We start from the raw sequence: 19,780 nt of genomic DNA on the forward strand, positions 1-19,780 counted from the left end.
TTTCATTCTGTGACTAGCTGAATTCTGATTTTTAAAATCAACACAGCAGAACAGAGGGTGTTGTGCTAATGACTCTGTTTACTTACATTACAATCGTATTTACTCACATATGATTAATGCCTAAGTATACAGTGAATCTATAAAACCTGAGGACGTACAGTACCAAGCAGTGTTCCTACTCCATTGTAACCTTGGTACTTGGTGTCAATGTGATTGGATGGTTTCTCTCAATTCTCTAAAACAGAATAAGAGTTAACTATTACAATCTAGTTCACTAAGCAGTTAGATCTATTTTAGGAAAGTTACTGTTTTGATCTCAACAGAACTTGAAGACTTGCATCAAAATGTATTGTGGAGATTATGTGAGTATAATGATCTATTCTCTGAAATCTCTAAATTCTTCATTGCTTCTGAATTGTTGACACGTGTTGAGACCCATTTCCCTACACTGGTAGAAATTAATCTCATGTGAAGTTAATTTATTTGAGATTTATGTCTAATTCTGGGGTTACTGACAGTATATATGAAGTGTCTGAAATGAAGTGTAAAGATTACAGAATTATCAGTTCCTGCTACCTGTTTGTGAGTTTGTGGGTGTTCTTTACTTGCACTAAGCTGTTGAACGAGACACAAAGTTGCATACTACCACCAAATCGTATTAAACATTAAAATATGAGTTGTTCAAATGATACAACTATATGGTGTATAAAACCACCAGTATTTTGGTGGGTTTCTATTTTCACAGTCTGCATAACTGCCTAAAGTAACTATATACTTTTATCACTCACAAACATTTGTTTTTGTTCACATTGTGAAAAATATTTTAAACTAAAAAGTGGTACCTCTAAAAGCACTATAACACAGGAAAAGTTATTGATTATTGTTCCTAACTAATAAATTGTAGAAATATACTAGATGCTTCCATATGATCTCTTCAAGAAAATGAAAGTTCATAGTGCAATTTTAATTCCCCATTCTGAAAACCACTATTAGTTATTATTTTGCGACAGCAAAATATGAAACTGCTTTCTGCACCTGGCAAACTGATAATTATGTTCACTAAGGATTTTCATGTACTTTAATTAATTACTAATAGGAATAATGAGTCATTCCTCTTAAAGGTGTTTTGCATGTGCATTCCCAATAAACTTATGGATCAATGTAGAATTCTTTAAAGAGTAGACAAGTTTTTTGTTACTTACTTTGTCTGAAAGCATAATTGCACTAATTGTTCCAATCTCATCAGTAAAATATTTCTTCCTATAACATTATATATATATAATTTTTTTTTCCTAGAGAACTAGATCTTGAATGGCTTTTACCTATGTGTCTGGTTTTCTTTGGGATCTTACACTCTTTACTAGACCAGTTAATAACTGAAATGGGATTTTCTTAATTTCCTATTTTCTTTTAATTAATAACAACTAACCTCTTCCTGATAACAAAAGTAAGACAAGAACTACTCCACCTAATAAACCTAGTAGATGCATTTCAGTTGGAGAACTCAAAAAGTTCAGTTTCTTTTCATCTACTGATTTACCAAGACCAATTGTATTTAAATCATTGACACTGCATCTTCAAGTGATATGTTGCCTGGTATTAAGGGTAGTAAATTATAAGAACTTACAGGACAAATTATTTCAATTTTAAGTCATTAAAATTAGTAAATTATATTTGTAAGGTAACAATATTGCACTAGTTTGGTAGCATTATCAGAAAAACCTGACAGATTACATATTGATTCTTCACTGAGGGAGATGATTATGCCAGCTATTTTAGGCTTCATTTAATGTAATCATTCTGCATTAATCAGCCCCTAAGACTGACTTAAGCAGAGGGGGCTTTAGATCCTAACTTGAGCCTCTCAATTGCACCAAAATACTGCAAATTAAATGTTGGTGTGAATATTGTCTCTCCATTCCCTCTCCTTTAAAACATGTAAAGATTAGCCCTTTGTTTTTCTCAACTATAGAAGTAAAAGAGCAGGCAAGCAAATGCAGACAGTGTAGTACAACTCTGCCTCATGAAAGACATCAAGATCTGATTACTGACTTTCTCTGAAAAAATATCTTAGTGGATTCTCAGGCTGGGTAAATTTTTACTCTTTAATTTCATTTCCTCCATGGCTGGTAAGGGAGATAAATTAAAGGAGGCTTGTATGAACTAGCTCAGTGGCTCCTAACCAGTGGAGCAGACTTCCCTGCTGAGGAGAAAGAATGGGCAGATATAATGTGGAGCACATGCAGACATCCTCTCCTGGATGTCTGCTGGTTCCTCAATATAGAGTCCATTATGGAGCAATTGCACTTTTCTCCCATGGGACTCAGCAACAAAACAGCAGAAAATCACTCTTCTAAGAGCACTAACAAATCACAAGCAAGAAAGCAGGACTCACATAGGATGGAGTTATGAGTCACATTAATTTCTTGCCTACTCATTAAACACAACCTTAGACTGAGGACAAGTCTTAAGAGCATGCTTTAGATCTAAATGTAATTTTGAAGAAATCTCAATAGATTAATATACTATTGATTAAGAACTGTAAGTAACATGAAAAAGGAATAATTTTGTGTTGTGTTGTGGTTTTTTTCAAAATTTAGTATATTCTTTAAGATTATCTTCTTTATGTTTTATGTTGTAAATATTAGTATTTGCATATGTTATGTAAAAACAACTGGATAGGATGGAGCCAACCAAGATTAAGAATGAGATGTAGAAATTATTCACAGCAGTAGTTCTGACAGATTCAGCAACACTGTGCAACTTCATTAGCAGAGATTACATACAGGAAATGGCTTCCCACAGTACGTACAGAGGTAAAACTACCAACAACTAGATAAGAAGACATCTGTACCCCCTCTGAAATACACATACAGGGAAAGATGGAAGAATTTGGACAAAGACTGAATTTTCTACGTTTAAATGTTTCTCTCCCATTACTGTCTCATATATTATTCAAATGAAGTATAAAATATACAATAAACTCTCACAATGAACTGAAATTACTCGTGAACATTTTTTTTAATAATAAAGTTGCACACAGAGGATATCTTTGCAAAAGTATAGCTATCACATAACATGTAGTTAGCTATTAAAGCAAGCATTTTATTTTAGTTGATATTCCTTATGGGAAACTTTCAGACTAAGGAATCTGACTTTGATTGTTTGTTATCAGCAGAATGACTTACAGAACAAATATTATCAGAAGGTTGTTCATACTTCAGATTGCTTTTTCCATCACAAGACTGAATTGCTAGAACTTTACATATCGTAAATTGATAAAAGCAGCCTCAGCTTTTACAGATACTTTTGTTGAACTGCTTATGGCTTTGGTCAGGAAAAGTTGTAACTTCCTTGCATTTGTACAGAAGGAAGGTAGAGTGCAAGTACGGTTTTTCAGATTTATCAAAAATTGTATAGACCCTTTCTAGTCTCTACCTTCATTATTATTCATTCCATTATCTCCACAGAAACCTGTTCTGTTAGCATTGCTGTTTTGGAATCAGTTCTTTTCAAGAGTTAAACGCACATGTTCAAGCAAACACAGATATGTATAAACTGGAGGTCCCAGCAGGACCACCTTTATGGAAATAAATCTCTGTTTCTATAGATACTTGTGTGGGTGAGTCCAGAGCATTGTATTTAGAGAAATCAAATTCAGTGAAAGTACCTCTAACTTCTCCTTTGACATCACCATGAAAACTGCAATACAACTTTCACTGCTGCAGATTGAACTTTGCCATGAAATACAATTTTTGTTCACAGGAAATAACAACATAATATTAATTTTAAGTGTGAAATTCAGTATTACAAAGTTAGTGTGAGCATGAATTTTAGATCTTTTTTTTTTTCTATGTCCCACGTTTTGCCCTCTTTCCTGACTTTAGCAGTTTTGTATTTCAGCACCTATGTTAATGAGTTCTTTTGTACTCCAGTGAACCTCTGAGTCACTTTTATTTGAAGACAGCAGCCACATAGCATACTTGGTTTTAGTCTGGAGACATAATACTTCCTTGAACTTTAGTTTAAGTATACAGTAGCTGGTTACAAATACATAATTAAACTGGGATTTTCCTACAGAGAGAAACTCAGATATATTAAACCCAGAGCTGGAGAAAGCACTAAGATCCTGGTCTGCATTCCTTCAAGATAATGGAAATAGTCCTAGATTCCTTAATATCTGGTTTGAATCTAGAAACAGCTTAATGATTAAGGACATATAAGAGCATTTGTGTATTTTACTAGATTTTCCACGTCTAAAATTTCACTGATAAAGCCAATTTCAGCAGATTGAAGCTGAATTAACATTAGAGTAATGACCGGAAAAGTTTAACTTGGGAAGAGCCTACTTTTAACAAAACAAATTTATTCTGCAGATGAAAAGCTAGAATCTAGTTTTTAGCATTATAGATTATAACTTAGAAGTGCTGAATTATAAACAATAACACCTTTGTCAAACTATTTTTTAAGAAAAGGAAAGGTGTTATCAGCATAATCATAGCCTTTTGTGTGTGTGTGTGTCTTAATCCACCGTTCAGCTGATCCTGTTCGCCTCTGAATTCTTTTGTCTTTATAACAACCCAGTGCTCAAGGTCCACAACATGCTTTGTAGTGATTTTTGTTGAGGGTTAATACTGCTCTTGCTGGGCACATCAGTAGTTTTTTACCTTGTTTCTATCTAGGATGGCTTCTGATAAAAGCACAGATTATTTATTTGTTTTGGTTTGTCTTGTTTTTTAGGTGATCAGCCATAGTAATTCTTGATGCTCTGTCTCACAGTAGTTGCCACCTCATGTTTTCTGTTTTGCAGAGGGAGCTGTAGTGATTTTTATTCATTTGATTTATGATGTGCTCTCTGCTCCTGTAAAATATTTTCAACTAATCTGCAGAAGGAGTTATTGTAATGTGATTGCCGCCTCAAAGCTGCTGGAATCTGATGATGGTACCAGTGCTATGTCCCTCCTAATAATTCATCCTGATCGATGGGGAGCTGTTGCTTGAATTACTCTGAATCCTGTTGGACATTTCATTCACTGGAGGGCATTTAAGGTTTATTTCTTCTGTATGTAGGTAGACTTCTCTCTTTCAGATAAGTTTCACTAGATGTTCAGGATCTTCTCATGGACATTTGGAAGAATTAAGTACCTTTTAAAAAATAAGCATTAAGTGAGAAAAACTCAACATCCCTGTAGTGACCATCTTAAGGTATACAGAAGAAAAATAATGAGATCATATTATTAATTTCCCTGTGCTTTTCAGAAGTTGCAGAAAAAAGAGACGTGCAAACATAACAGAAATGGCCATAGACTCAAAACTTTCTGTCAGAGTCCAACAGCCTCCGACCATCTTTTTTCAGATATTCCACACGTGGAGAGTACAACATTTAATATCAACCTACCTATTCAATGATAATTGATGTTACACAGGAGTTTTAATTTGGAGTCACACAAAATATACTGAAAACAATACAAATGGAAGTAACATTTAGCAAAATACAGCAATTGCACTGCACTGTTCAATACCCCCATGATTCCTATTACCAGTCCCTAACACTCTCTGCCACAAACACTGAGCTTCATAAGCACATCACTCATACCTATCTCTACTGAGCCTTCTTCCATTACAGGGGTTTATTGGTCAGTCACAGCTGACTTCAATAAAAATGACTGAAGTAAAACAGCAGCACATGCAATTACACTCAGGTGTTTAATCAACCCTAAAAATGGCCTACTGCAAAACAGGACCGTAGAAATTCTCTAACCAAAGGTAATGGAAATGGACAATTTACTGCCCTGTGGTTGCCTGCTCTCTGAACAACATTCAATCTGTACTAATTTCATCCAGTAACCAAATGCTTCTATTGATCTGCCCTTTCAGTTTGTGCAGTGATGAACACTGCAGCTATACATGTGTTTCCTAGGCACATTTAGACATGCAAACCTTGGATAATAACTTAGCTGGGAAGTACAATTTTGCGTCCTGGGCCCTAGACTATGGGAATAGAGCCCCAGCTTTCCCAACAGTGATCACTGTTTTGGTGTATTTTTTCATTTTATTCAGGAAAGTTGAGCGAAAGAATGTTGTAACTACATGCACTTCTAAACAACTACAAGATTGTAGCAAACCTTTACAAAACACAGTGCCTGCCACAACCTCCTGGCTTCTCTCTTAGTGCAGATTACTGCGATCATTCAGTCTTGCTCAACAACTTAAAGCTGCACTATCTCTTCCATGTTTACACTTTCCCCATAACACTGCACCAGAGGACATTAGAAGAGTCAGTTTCTCAGAAAAGCAACCTCTTGGATTTCTGTGTTGCTTTCAAAGCAAGATTTTTTTTTTTTTACCTTCTCACCTGTCACGTAGCATCTTGTCCCCACAGGATAGTACTGCCACTATCGCCTCTGCAGTACTGTGCTATGCCCTGTCCTCTCTGAAAAGGGTACAGATGGTCTGTGCGGGATTTACTTCAGAGAGGCACAGACAGGTCTGTATGGTTGAAGAAGCAATCCCTGTCTCTACTAAACTGTCTGCCAGTAAATTTCCTAGGCTCTGCTTTCCACGGTAAATATCACACAGATCTCTGGAATTCTTTGCTACAGGACAGAAAACGAATGGTTGCAGCACACAGTAAGTGGTAGGTTCTCACTGCCGAAACATATTGAACTCAGACCCCAGATCACCAAAGCTAGCTGTAAAGGTTTGGCTCTGACCTGTTGGTGACCATACATCAAAAATTCAACGAAAACAGGTGGAATCAAGTTTATTAAGTGATATACTCCTGAAGGTTGTGCAACTAAATGCATAAAATGAACCAGGAACAACTCCACAGGCTTGTCAAAGACTGAAATTATGAAAGTGGTTGCAGAATAGAACTGACATAGGTTGTGATAGAATAAATCTTCCTAAAGGTTAGATTGGGTATACACCACAAAATAGCAGGGTATTTTCATAAAGTTACATTGCAGCAGTAACTCTGTGAGCTGCGCCAACAAGGAGACATCAATTAGTAATGCAGAAATTCCTTCCAAGGATCCTGTGCATATGATGTAAAACCTAGAGCTCACTTCAGAGAACTCTTATATATTGACAGAGTGCTGAGTCTGCTGAGAAACCACTCAGAAGATCCAAATCCAAGGGACATTGGAAATCCTCATCAAAAATAACACTGGCACAAATGTCTTGTGGGGGATGAATGACAAAGCCAATTACTATGTGTATGCTACAGGAAAAATTTAATTCAATTTTAATTTGTTTAAAAGTAAATACAAGGATGAAGGTTCTTCCCCTCAAAGGGAACCTTCATATTTAATTTGATTCTATTTAAAAGCATTATGTCATTAATTAGATCCTTGCTAGATCTAATCTAGGGAGTTTACTAGATCATGTTTTATCTGCTGATGGTGAACCTAAAGCAATGAGGTGGTGAATACTTTCTAAAAGAAGCATTCAGCAGCTCCACTGAGCCACAAGGGAACTGAGCCCATTCAAGTATCCATTATTTTGCCTGAAAGATAAATTGCAAGAGCTGTGTTGATTTCTTTGGTCAAAAACTTACGAGTCTGCAAATCTGTGTATTCAAAACTGGTTTTGCTTTTGCTATGATGAATCCCTTCATTATATTCTTGCAAATACTCATTCATGTAAGGCCTTTTTGTTTTTGACTGATTCATGAATAAAGATACATATTCAAAATTTTAGTTCCAAGGACTATGCAGGAATCCACAGTTAAAGCATTCATTTAGTTAATTATTTGTGATTCTAGTGCAAATATCGTAAGTGCTGAAAAGACTAAAAGTGACTTAGTGGTTCACTTTGTGAAACCACAAACCTGAAATTGTGAAAGGAAATACTTAGAGATAACTAATACTTCTGGGAATTAAACCTGTTCACAGCTGTTGCAGAGATGAAGAGCTAGCATTGCTACTTTAAATTCAATTTGATTAAATACGTACATCCCCAAGATTTTCTCTCCCCACCATCCTTCTGACCAGCAAGGGCTGTGACAGGTTCATAGAGCACTAAACTGAATGCCAGATATGCTTACACTTTCTATCTTTGGTTTAAAGTCTATCCTAAAAGTCTTTAAGTCTTGTATGTGTAACTCAAGATCCATTTACATCCTATCATTCTCTATTATTATTCCCATCAAAACATTTTCTGTTTTGGCAACCCTAACATAATATTTGATAACAGTTTGGTTTTGGACTTATTTTGTTTTTCCTCTCAAGATTGATGAGCTATTTTAGTAGCTCAGACATTTTGAAAGGCATGAATTACAGAGGCAGAAAGTTAAATTTCATTTTCCTATCTCAGAGCATACATCAATATACATTTTTGATCCTGCATTCTAACAGTATCTTCCAGCAGCACTTCTTTCCATAGTGATTTTGTTTATCAGTAAGCTTCAGGGTGGCTTGTCCAGCTACCTTACTATCAGCCACAGAGTTCATGCATTTGTGTCTCCTGGAACAGCAGTCTTTGATGCTCTGCACTATTTGGCATGCTAGCAAGGAAAGGGGAGAAATAATCACCACAACTAGCACCTCATGTACCATTCTGGCCAAACAGAACTCAAATTCCACACTGCTGCCAGTGGCACGTGCCTCAGAGACTTCTGGTGGACAACATCTGAAGAGCATGTGTACTAAAAGAAAATAGGAAGTCACGAGGACATAAATACTCACTTAATTGCTGAGGCTAATCATAACCAACAGATATATTACATGACCAGTGAGGCTCAGGACACACAGACAATTCCCACATTGAAAGGGGAAGATGGGGTGGAAGATGGCTTGTGGGTGAGTCCGCAATTCAGTTTAGGTACATTATGTATCACCTAATAAAAATTGGCATGGTCTCATTGTCATCTCTATGGTCAGTGTTTCTCTCCCTATCTGCAAAGAATTTTCTCTCATATTTTTCCTGATAGTTTTTAATGAGTAAAATGGTAGTATGTATTTTATGTTCAGTTATAAAAGTAGGGCCTTGTACCTAAAATGATGACCAAACTGCAGAAAGATATTTCTGTCAGCAAGTACTTTCTTTTTTGTGTGTAAAGTAACTCCTTTAAAAATCTTAAATTTCTGACCATACATTCTTTTCCTCACTTAGCCACTGACAATTTGTTTGCCTCTACTTTTGCTTGGTAGGTTTGAAGTAATCATCAAACAGATCAAAATATGTTATCTTCCTTCTCTTCAAACATACCTACTTCTTGCTTGTTGCTTTTTAATTCCTTTGCTAAAATTGCAAGCCAGGAAAGCACGTCATTAGTGGCCATACACAAAACCAGTATGTGTATGTCATTGAAGGCACCATATACAAAAGGCTTTCAAGTGTATGAAGAGCAAACAAAAAAAAGAAAAATTAATTAAAGTAATTAGTGTTCCTCCCAATTCTAGGTATTTGTATAGAAATACCATTTGCATTTGTAAATTATATCCCACTCTCCACTGACATGGAAATTTCATGTTAAAAGGGTTATTTTAATCAGGTGTACTGACTGAGAACAGGAATCATCATAAAAGATAATCTTCATACCGGGTAAGTCTGAAAAGGCAGGTAGTGTCCTCAGAGGAACTAACGAGGTTAACCGAGGGACAGAGCTAAGCAGCTTTCAACCTCAGTTATTTTCCTCTGTATACTCCTAGATCTGTGATTCTATCAAAATGAGTACATCAGTTCCATTTACTATTCATGAATTTCATAAAAAGAATAAGAATGTATGAAACAAAGTATCACTGAGAATGAACTGAGGATAATTTAATCAGTTAAAAAGCAACTAGAAAAATGGTGTTGCCTTCTACGTGGCAAACCAGAAAGATATCTCACACTTAGCAGTAACATAATTTCTTTAAAAAATTATTAGCTTTTTAAGCAACCTAACATCTCATAACATCTCATTCATTATTTTCTCATTAGTCCTTTCAAATTAGAAGTATCAAGAGAAATAGATATTGAAGACTATCAGGGATATCACAAATTAACTTTGAAAGATGAAAGAATATTTTCAGAAAAAGTTTAGGAAATAGAGAAAGACAACATTGCTGTTACATCTTATTGAGAAAAATACATTAGTTATATTAAAACCTTATTTTTCAGGCCTAACTTATACAGCCTTCCTAGGGTTTACTGCAAATTCCATTTCATAAATTTAAAACTTAGCATACTCTTCCACATAAAGCAAAGACTGTTTAACCTTATGATTGTTGGTTTTTACCAGAATTATATATTCAGTTAAAGATGTAAAACACCTCAACTAAAGGCTTCTTTCTCCTTTAGCAGACACAAGGAACAATTTTTCCTGCTCCAAATTTTAACCCTATTATGGATGCTCAGGTGCTAGGAGGAGCCCTACAGGGAATTAGTAAGTATCTTGACTGATTCTAACACATCTGTTATTTCAGAATAAGGCAAATATATATATATGTATATATACTCAGAGTATTAAAAGCATCACCACATATGTGTTGATTCTCAAAAGGTATCACAGTAAGACTCACTGGTGCTGTCCAAATAAGTTATGTGTTTGCAGGAACTCAGATATGATTAAGATTAAACTAAAACATATACCAACACTTATAGTAGTGAATGCTTTCCTTCAGAAAAATAGAATTTTATGTTATGTCACTACAGTGAATGACAAAATCAGAAATTTTTAATTGTAACTTCAACAATTAGCTATTAACAGAAACTGTTATATCTTTTAAATAGTAGTAATCAAGAAATAAAAATAAATGGAGAAGACATTTTTAAAGTATTGACTACCTTTTCCTCTGGAGCAATTTTTGCTTTCAGTCTATGGATGAAAAAGAAGTGTTTTTCACTGCTATTCCTCTGCATTTTCCTCTGTTCCTTTCCTCTGATTTTTTCTGGTTTCCTGTTGAACAAAGTTGGTATTGCTGAGGATCTGAAAGATTTTTTTTTGCACTATCATGTGAAACATTTTCCTCAAATTAAGATTTTGCATGTATCACAATTTTTATATCTCTCAGGATTTTCACAAGGTTGTACAGCACCAAATCCTGCATTCTGTTTGCAGTTTGTTTAAAGGAAAAGTGGAGAATTCAGTCTCGATGACTAATGAAACGCTGTAATGGATATTACTAAGAACAACAAGAATTAGCTTTTTTTGATTAAGTTCACTACAGGTGAAGTTTTATTTAAACATTTTGCTAGACTTCAAATAGCACTTTTAATGCAATGTTGCTAACATGACAGTATAAAGATGATTCTCGTCATTTCCTATTGTAAATACATATGCACTAACCCTACTTTAATTTACCTAGCAAAGTACATAGAACAAAGTTCTAGTTTCAAAGAGAACTGGCAAAATATGATGTTCAGCTTATAATAGTTTAAGTCTCCATAGTCTTTACAGGCACTGACACCTTTGGCCCCAGGTTTTGCATACAACATTCATTCTTGTAAGGAGGATTAGTCACGTTATTCCACTGATACCAGTGGTATTACAAAAACGAGCGAAGTTATTTAGGCATTTAAATATTCATAATAAAATGACAAAATAATTTTCAGAATATGTTAATCATTATCTTCTTTTCCTAAGCAGCTAATACTGATGAGTTATGAAAGTTTAGCTCTAAGGTATAGTGACCAAGCAAAAAAAGCATAGGCAACATTCAACAAAATGCACTCAGAAATTGATTTTTAAAATAAAATATTCCTTAAAACTTCATCATTTATCTTTTATAGTTCCTCTGAACATATCTTCCAGTTTTTCAACAAATGGTCTGAATTTGTCATTCCCATTGAAGAGGTCCCTAATCCTGAAATGACAATTTAATCAATATCAAGAGGGCATAAAAGTATGACTTCCCAGGCTCAGCCACAAATTCTTCTCATATGCCTAGTTCTGAACAGATGAAAGCTGTTATCTGTTTTATTGATGCTTTCAAATCCATTTTGCTTGAGAGAGATGGTGATGCATCTCGTAATAACATAGACTCCACTATTTGCTGGTATTATGCCAGCAAGTGAAAGGTACATAAGCAAAGCAAATATCATTGATTTGGTAAATACCAGTGGGATATTAATCTGTTGGTCTATTTTTTTCAAGAAATTAGGTTAATGTTTTTGAACAAAACATGAACAATCACAAGCCTAAGTAAATAACACTTTGTTAATTTAGAGTCTGTGTCATGTTTCTCTTTCAGGTTGTGAAAAAGATGTGTTGATTGACATCCTAACGCAGCGCTGCAATTCACAGCGGCTTATGATTGCTGAGGCATACAGAGACATGTATGGCAGGGTATGACAGATCCACTCTGTACTTTCCTTACTTCTGTCTCCAGTGCAGTCGGTCAGTCCTTCTCTCAGGTCAGTCACTGGAGTCAAAAACCTGGCGGACAGCTGGCTGGCGCCAACAGACTGGCACACAGTTCCCCTTCCCTAACTATCACTACCTCTGAAGTTTTCAAAATGTCATTTATACAGCAGAATTTCTGCCACACAATTAGGAAAAAATAAATAAATAAAAAAAAAAAAGGACACGCAAAGTTCCTTCTATAGCTCATTCTGTTCCTTTGATGACCAAGCAAGAATTTTTGGAAAGACTTAATCCTTCCTCTGGTTTGGGGGAAACATAACATGTTGTGGGGAGAACATATTTTCTGCAATACTTTTTCCAAGTCTTTAGAAACATAATAAAAGAATATTCTATTTGGGTTGAAACACCAAAAAACCACCATACCACCAGTTACAGGGAGCTGGATTTTTACGCACTCACTGATTAGTGTTCTCAACTCAAGCACAGACATTCTCAGACCTTACACCATGCAACCCTACCCAGACAGTAAGCATAGTACTTGTCTGAGCCACTTAATGTTAAATCTATGATTCTTTGAAAGGTGTTTCAAAATTTTTAATGTATTGTATCTAAATTTATCATATTTAAAACAAGGTCTTTTTTAATGTTTGGACTACTGAACAGTTAAAGGTTTGTGTTATTAAAACATACAAAAAGCCCATCAGAAGAACAATGCAAGTTCTCAAATGTACAAAAAGAGATAGATACCTTGATCCCATTTCCAGATCTACTATCGGTAACTAAAAGATTATCACTGACTACAGAATATACCTTGTAAAAAAAACAGAACCAGCTCCATGATTCAGACATACACAGCCTTTAAAATTCAGCAAAAACAATTAGGAAATATTGATCATGACAAATTAGAGTTGTCTTTTCTTATTTTTTATACTTAACTTTCCTTAGTTCTGATTGCAGGGGTACTTTTTAATTAGTACCCATTTGTATTATGAACCCATTTTCCCACAGGCATGTTGTCATAAGTGAAATATCTTAATGAATTAATTTCTATTCCATGTGTGAGTTAGTGGTTCTCAAATGCATCTAATGTGCATTCAGTGAAGACTCTGTGTTTCTTCATCATAAATCCAATTTTTAATGTGTAAGCATCCTCCTTCACTGCTACTCTAGCTACTAATTTCATAACACACAGATATATATCAAAACCAATGTACACACCTGTACAACAACAGTTTATATCATAGGAACCATTTCTGATACTCCTTTAATTTCAGACTTAGGTCAGAGCCTATCTGAGAGCTGCCCAGTGGGAAAAAATAAAAATTAAAATTAAAAAAAAAAAAAAGGAAAAGAGAAAAAACTGCATAAGGTTCCTCTTAATCAGAATCAGCAATTGTATAATAGTCAGGCTTTTGTCATTCTCAGTGTTTTGAAGGATGCTACTGGGAAAGGGGACAGTGGGAAGGAAACTCTCATCCATTAGTCAACTTACTGGCAAGTGAGTACTGAGACACAGCTGGGGGAGGAGGACAGCTTCCTTTTTATTTATCCAGCATCTGCCAGAAGTTGTGAATTCATTTTGAATATAATATATACATAAATTGAAGCACAGAACCTTTCAGTAAGTAATCCAAAGCAGATATTTTTATGCACAGGGAGCAATAAGGATGATTTCTTAAATTAGTCACATAGTGAATAACCCAGAAAAAAAGTAAAAGAAACCGCCTGCATGTTATGGGATTTGACTTCCATGGGCTTAGCTCCCACAGATTCACACAGGGACTATGCCAAGGGAAGCTGCAGATGCTCTACTGCGGTACTCAGGTTTCCAAGCCATTAAATAGTAGTTGCACTTTAACCCCTGAATTTTCTTCTGTATTCTAATAAAGCAAAAATCAACCAGCCTGTATGGTCTCCTTGCTTGTGTGTCTACTGCCATCTCACATGTACTAAAAGGAGTAGGAACTATTTTTAAAAAGATTTTTGTTACATAATTTTCTCTAGAATTCATCTCAGACAGTTCACCTTCATTTGTCTTGGACAGTTCATTCATTTACAAAGAAAAGTGCTAATATTTTTAAGCTGTCTTTGTGAAGTGTGACTGTTGAAATAATCCTGTTAATGCATTTTTTTTCTTTTCAAGGATTTGATAACAGACCTAAAAGAGAATCTCTCTCATCACTTCAAAGAAGTCATGGTTGGCCTGATGTATCCACCTGCCTCCTATGATGCCCATGAGCTCTGGCATGCCTTGAAGGTACATCTCTAATTAAGAATTACTCAGACACATGGTCACCAATTATATTACTGAACATAAGTTTAATTGATGTTTTATATATTTAAATGGTTGATAAACAGCTGGAAAGGTACTTCACAGTACACTAGGATATGAGAGCTAGGGGAAGTTTATTTATTGGTATGCTGAAAACAGCAAAAATTATATCCTAGTCATGCAACAAATACACCTGTGGTAAACTGGGTAACTGAAGATATAGTTTTACGGGGAAATATAAGGCCCTGATCTTGCAAGCGTTCTTGTATGTTACTTACAAAATTCATTTGAATAGCTGCATTAAATACTGGCTATGAAATTATTCCACATAGAGGTTCCTGTATTTTATTTGGGTGGGTATTTTGGGAAAGGACAAGGTAGCAGCACCCACCAGTTTTATCCCATGTCCTGGCCCCAGTGCCATAAACTAAGGCTTTACCTCTGAAGAGACCAATACTTCCTTGGCAAAGCGTGTATTTAAATAAACACTTAAAACTACCCTGTGACAAAGCAATGATCACTCCACTCAAACTGAACCGATTGCACATTTTCAAGAAAAAATAAAAATAAAAATAAAAATAAAAATAAAAATAAAAAATAAAAATAAAAATAAAAATAAAAATAAAAATAAAAATAAAAATAAAAATAAAAATAAAAATAAAAATAAAAATAAAAATAAATAAAAATAAAAATAAAAATAAAAATAAAAATAAAAATAAAAATAAAAATAAAAATAAAAATAAAAATAAATAATCCTTTTCTTCCCAGGATCTGAGCCAGTGTTCCTTAAAGACAGAAGCACCACACAGTACTGGTGTTCATACTCACTTCAGCTTGCCTGAACACTTGCTGCGCATGTATGCTCAGTCTTTGCATCCGATTTCTTTCAGCAAATCCTGAATTCTTACTCAAGCTCTAAAATTCTTCCCATTATGTTTCTGTCAACAATAGCCTTGCTTCCTTCCCCACTTACTTATTAGCATACGTGCTGAAATTCAGAGTAAGTAGGAGTATATTTGCAGTACAAGGTTCTACTATTAATTTAAAGTCAATTTCTATTTAAAAAGGTAGAGCTTGCAGAGGTGTACCATACCCTGCTCCAGCAGAAACTGCTATTCTTTTATTACATCTAATATATGCATTGCTGTTTTCTGAAAGCTGTGGTTTCTAATGAGATCTTTTCATATTTACGTCTTTCTACATAGGGAGTAGACACAGAAGAAAACTGTCTAATTGACATATTAGCCTCAAGATCAAATATGGAGATATTCCAGATGAAAGAAGCCTACTTAATGCGTAACGTATTTTACAAGTGTACAGTAGCAGCTGTAATATGTGTATTAGCCTGGATATATTAGCATGAGGGACGGAACTGAACTACAAGAATGACTTTTCAATGCTAACTGGTTCCCTTCTTCCCTCTCCCTCCTCATAACTATATTTTAAAAGGTAAAGCAAAATGTTTAAAATTCAAAATATGACACAGTATTTTTGAGATTCATTGCTGCCTATTGCGTTTGAAATACCTGGCAGCCACATTTGGAGATTTTCAGAAACTTTGGGCACACTTTTTCAAAAGAAGCACACGAACAGTTTTTCTCAGAAAGTGCTTTCTCAGGCTGAAATCTGAACTCACCTTCTCTGAGGGGGCGTTTCCCAGTATCCCACCATCAGACAGCAGCAGCAGTGGCAGGGCTGCCAGGGCAGTGGCTGAGGCCCCCAGGCAGGGCAGAGCCCCTCTGTGGTTAGGTCCATGTGGAGCCTGCATGGGTTCTTGTGCAATTATCACCTTAGAAAATGGGCACGTATTTGCAGCCCATTTATTTATCCTTTGTTTGCTAATCCTCATTAGTAATATTCAGAGCATGTTCATTTTTGATTTAGATTACACATTTTTGTTTTAACCTAGAATATAATAACGATCTTCAACAAGATATCGATTCTGAGACTTCAGGTCACTTCAGAGACACGCTTATGAACCTTGCTCAGGTACTGTAAAACAAACAGCATGGCATATTTATTAAAAATCAGAGCAACTTTTGATACTATTTGAGAAGCCTTAAATACTAAAGTGACTGCAGCTCAAGTTAGCTCAACAGGGATACACTTCTGAAAAAGAGAGGGGAAAGAGCAGATGAGGAAGAGAACTGGCATTACTTCATTTACTTCGACTTTGACTTAGGTTTTCAGATGGAGGCAAAAGTCAACAGCATATTTTATTAGTAAGTCCCTGGATATTCAGCTGCTGACCTTCTGGTCCATCTGTCTCATCTCAAAATGAGTCTAAAAATGAAAATCTCTTTTGTATATGAAAGTAAAACTCTGTTTTCTCTGTTGTCAGAATATGTTTCATCATCCAGCCTAGGCATTTTGCAAAAATGGAGATATATCCACACTGGCCTATGAAAGAATGTATTATGCAGTTCCCTGTTTTAAACATTACGTTCTTTGTACTACTGCACATACTAAAACATAGTATGTGTACATGCAGGCACAAGAATTCTCACTATCACACACCAACATTTGCGGTATTACCAGTTTGCAGTTTTATGCTGCAAAGCTGTTCATCCTTGTGAGATCGTGATCTCCTGTTCGCATTGAAGTCACCATGCTCAGTATCTTTAAAATGTATTGTAAACCAGAAAAACAAATAATGGCAAAACAAATGTCAGCAAATAACAGCATACATAAGGTATATCTGTATTTCTCTATGTGTTTGTCTGTTTGGGGAGAACATTTCTTACTAAGATTTGAAATGACAGTAGGCTTCACTGAGGTACAGAGATAAAAAGCTGATGTTTCAAAGGTAGAAGCTAAAAACAGGCAATATTTTCTAACATTGGAGTACTTTTCCCTCTAATAATGAAAAGTCTTCCATGCTTAAAAAACGAAGAGCTACAGATTAGGCAACCTCACTTCTCACCTTTACTAAAACCATGGGAAATTTTTACTTGTCAAGAGAATAAATTTAAAATAAATTATCTCAGACTAAATTATTAGTCTTTGTTAAACCACAGATATTCATGAAGAGGCCTGATATCGGCAACTTTGTAAATAAGATCTAATGGTTATTTGTTTCAAGATAAGGAACAGTTGCAGGAAATTACAGCTTTACTAACCTATACTGTGTATTTTATATTTATTAATTGACTCATCCATGTCTGGATATGGTCTTATATTAAAAGTCAGTGATATTTTCAGTGAAGAATATCCTTTTTCATTCTAGTACTATCCAACTTAAAGATTATTCTATAGCAACTTTTCCAATGCATTGTTTTCTTTCCAAAGCCCGTTGCTTTGATTTCTGTTAAATCCTGGGACTGATGACACACACATCTAATTGCAAACAGAAGTCAATATGCTTCACACGTAGAGAGCAAACGACTCAACTGCTATAGTGTCGTAATTACAGTTCTGATATCCACACTGAGGCACATTAGAATTTACAGAAATCAGCCATCAGTCAGTGTATTGCAGCAAAATCCTCCAGAAGGAAATGGTTCTGGAATAGTCAGTTCTTCCTAAACAAATTAACAGAGTTACAATTTCAGGTTAATTTAAATTATTGCATGATACAAAGAGAAGATTTTAATTCTAATTCTCTTTGGGTATGAATTGAAATATGATCATTTTCTATAATTTAAAAAATAATTACACATATTATGGGATTCTCCAGCAAAACTATGCCAAGAGTAGTCACTATTAAATGTTACTGGGGAAAGTGGGCATTTGACTCATGTAGGGTAATATTTCTCTTATGTTATTGTTCACTTGCCTGTCTTTTTTCCCTGCATGTATGTAACTTCATGCAGTCATTCCGGCATGATTTCCTTCAAGTAATTTATCCCGTTACTAGGAATTCCACTCTTTGTTGTGTGAAATTATTACAATTTCATTAAAATACAAATTAACATTTTTAACAGGAAAGAACTACAAATCAGTCATTCTACGAGTTGTCAAACAATTTCCTATTCTTACTTAGACAATTATTATAAGCAGACAAAAATTGCCATTATTTGATGTGTTTGCTCCTACAGTTTGTGCAGGGAGAAAAAAACTGAGAAATTCTTCTTCTGGCAATATGCCTATTGATAAGAAATAAGCAGTGAATGGCAAATGCTACTTTTATACTTGTTTTCCCCTCGCAGTTACATATTATTGTAAGCAATGTAACATTCATAGCACTGGCATGGGGGTAGTAAGGTAAAGTCTTACTTAAAATCAAACTAAAAATGGGATATTTATGGGGACAGTTTATCCACTTCCACGTTTTTTTCCTCTCATAAGACTGTCATTCCGGAGTTCCTCTGCTTACAAGAAATGAAGACATAAAATAACAACTTGAAGATATTTTCTATGGTTGCAAATTCAACTCTTTAATACACTGACAGTGTAAAAATCTGTGTGTGGTATCTCAAGAATCACATCACAGCATCATATAGAGAAAACATCATCTTCCTACATTTAGGATTAAACTTTTGAATAAAATGATTTATTTTTTTTTTCCTCAGGGAACAAGGATGGAAGGATATGCAGATCCTTCTTCAGCTGCTCAGGATGCAATGGTAAATACAGTCACATGTGGGCTTCTCAAACATAAAAAAAGAACAAATGCAAATGTTGAAAAGTGATTTAGGACTGACTTAAAATCTTCTGCATTTTTTCATTTTTTCTGGCATAATAGATTCTATGGGAAGCATGTCAGCGGAAAACAGGCGAACACAAAAACATACTGCAAATGATTCTCTGCAACAAGAGTTACCAGCAGTTGTGGATGGGTAATCCAGCAGTTCAGCTGCTTGAACATACAGTGGAAAGGAAAAATCTGACTTGCTAATAAAAGCATGGTTTACATACCAGGAAGCTCAGTGTGCAGCAGAGTACTAGCCTGAAACCTAAGTTTGAGCTCTTGGAGCTCTCAGAATCCCACTGACGTTAATGGGATTTTGGAAGTAATGCAAAATGGAACTTTCCTGATGCCTGCAGACAGCTGTAGATACAACAGATAGACATCAGAATGCCTAATAAAAGAGACAAGAATGCATGGCCAAAGAAAGACAATAGGCTAGGGCTGCACTCTGTGCAAACAACACAGCATGAGGAGGCAGATTTTTTCTATCTATTTTTCTTGTTTTTCCTAAGTAGCTCTTAGCTATGAGTGAGAACACTTTGGGAGACCCACCTCGGGAGAGCCAGTCGGAGTATTCTCAAAAAATGTT

The 19,780-nt window shown here is 35.2% G+C and overlaps 1 protein-coding gene and 1 long non-coding RNA gene across 3 annotated transcripts in view; one reads left to right on the forward strand and one right to left on the reverse strand.

The window, feature by feature from the left end:
* The window catches only part of ANXA10 (annexin A10), a 24,743-nt gene continuing 4,963 nt past the window's right edge, over positions 1-19,780 (forward strand). For both annotated transcript variants that reach the window (XM_066996768.1, XM_066996767.1), the window contains exons 1-8: positions 1-362; positions 10,285-10,369; positions 12,177-12,271; positions 14,433-14,546; positions 15,767-15,857; positions 16,471-16,550; positions 19,073-19,126; positions 19,246-19,339. In XM_066996768.1, coding sequence (XP_066852869.1) covers positions 345-362; positions 10,285-10,369; positions 12,177-12,271; positions 14,433-14,546; positions 15,767-15,857; positions 16,471-16,550; positions 19,073-19,126; positions 19,246-19,339 — 631 coding nt within the window. In that variant the 5' untranslated portion in view covers positions 1-344. The remainder of the gene's footprint in view (positions 363-10,284; positions 10,370-12,176; positions 12,272-14,432; positions 14,547-15,766; positions 15,858-16,470; positions 16,551-19,072; positions 19,127-19,245; positions 19,340-19,780) is intronic.
* LOC136790823 (uncharacterized) overlaps positions 4,680-19,780 on the reverse strand; it is a 21,956-nt gene continuing 6,855 nt past the window's right edge. Inside the window, exons 2-3 of the long non-coding RNA XR_010831523.1 lie at positions 10,771-10,882; positions 4,680-5,145 (exon numbers count right to left, since the gene is read on the reverse strand). This is a non-coding gene — a long non-coding RNA (uncharacterized lncRNA). The remainder of the gene's footprint in view (positions 5,146-10,770; positions 10,883-19,780) is intronic.

The sequence above is a fragment of the Anser cygnoides genome, chromosome 4 (assembly GCF_040182565.1).
Source record: "Anser cygnoides isolate HZ-2024a breed goose chromosome 4, Taihu_goose_T2T_genome, whole genome shotgun sequence".
Taxonomy (NCBI): domain Eukaryota; kingdom Metazoa; phylum Chordata; class Aves; order Anseriformes; family Anatidae; genus Anser; species Anser cygnoides.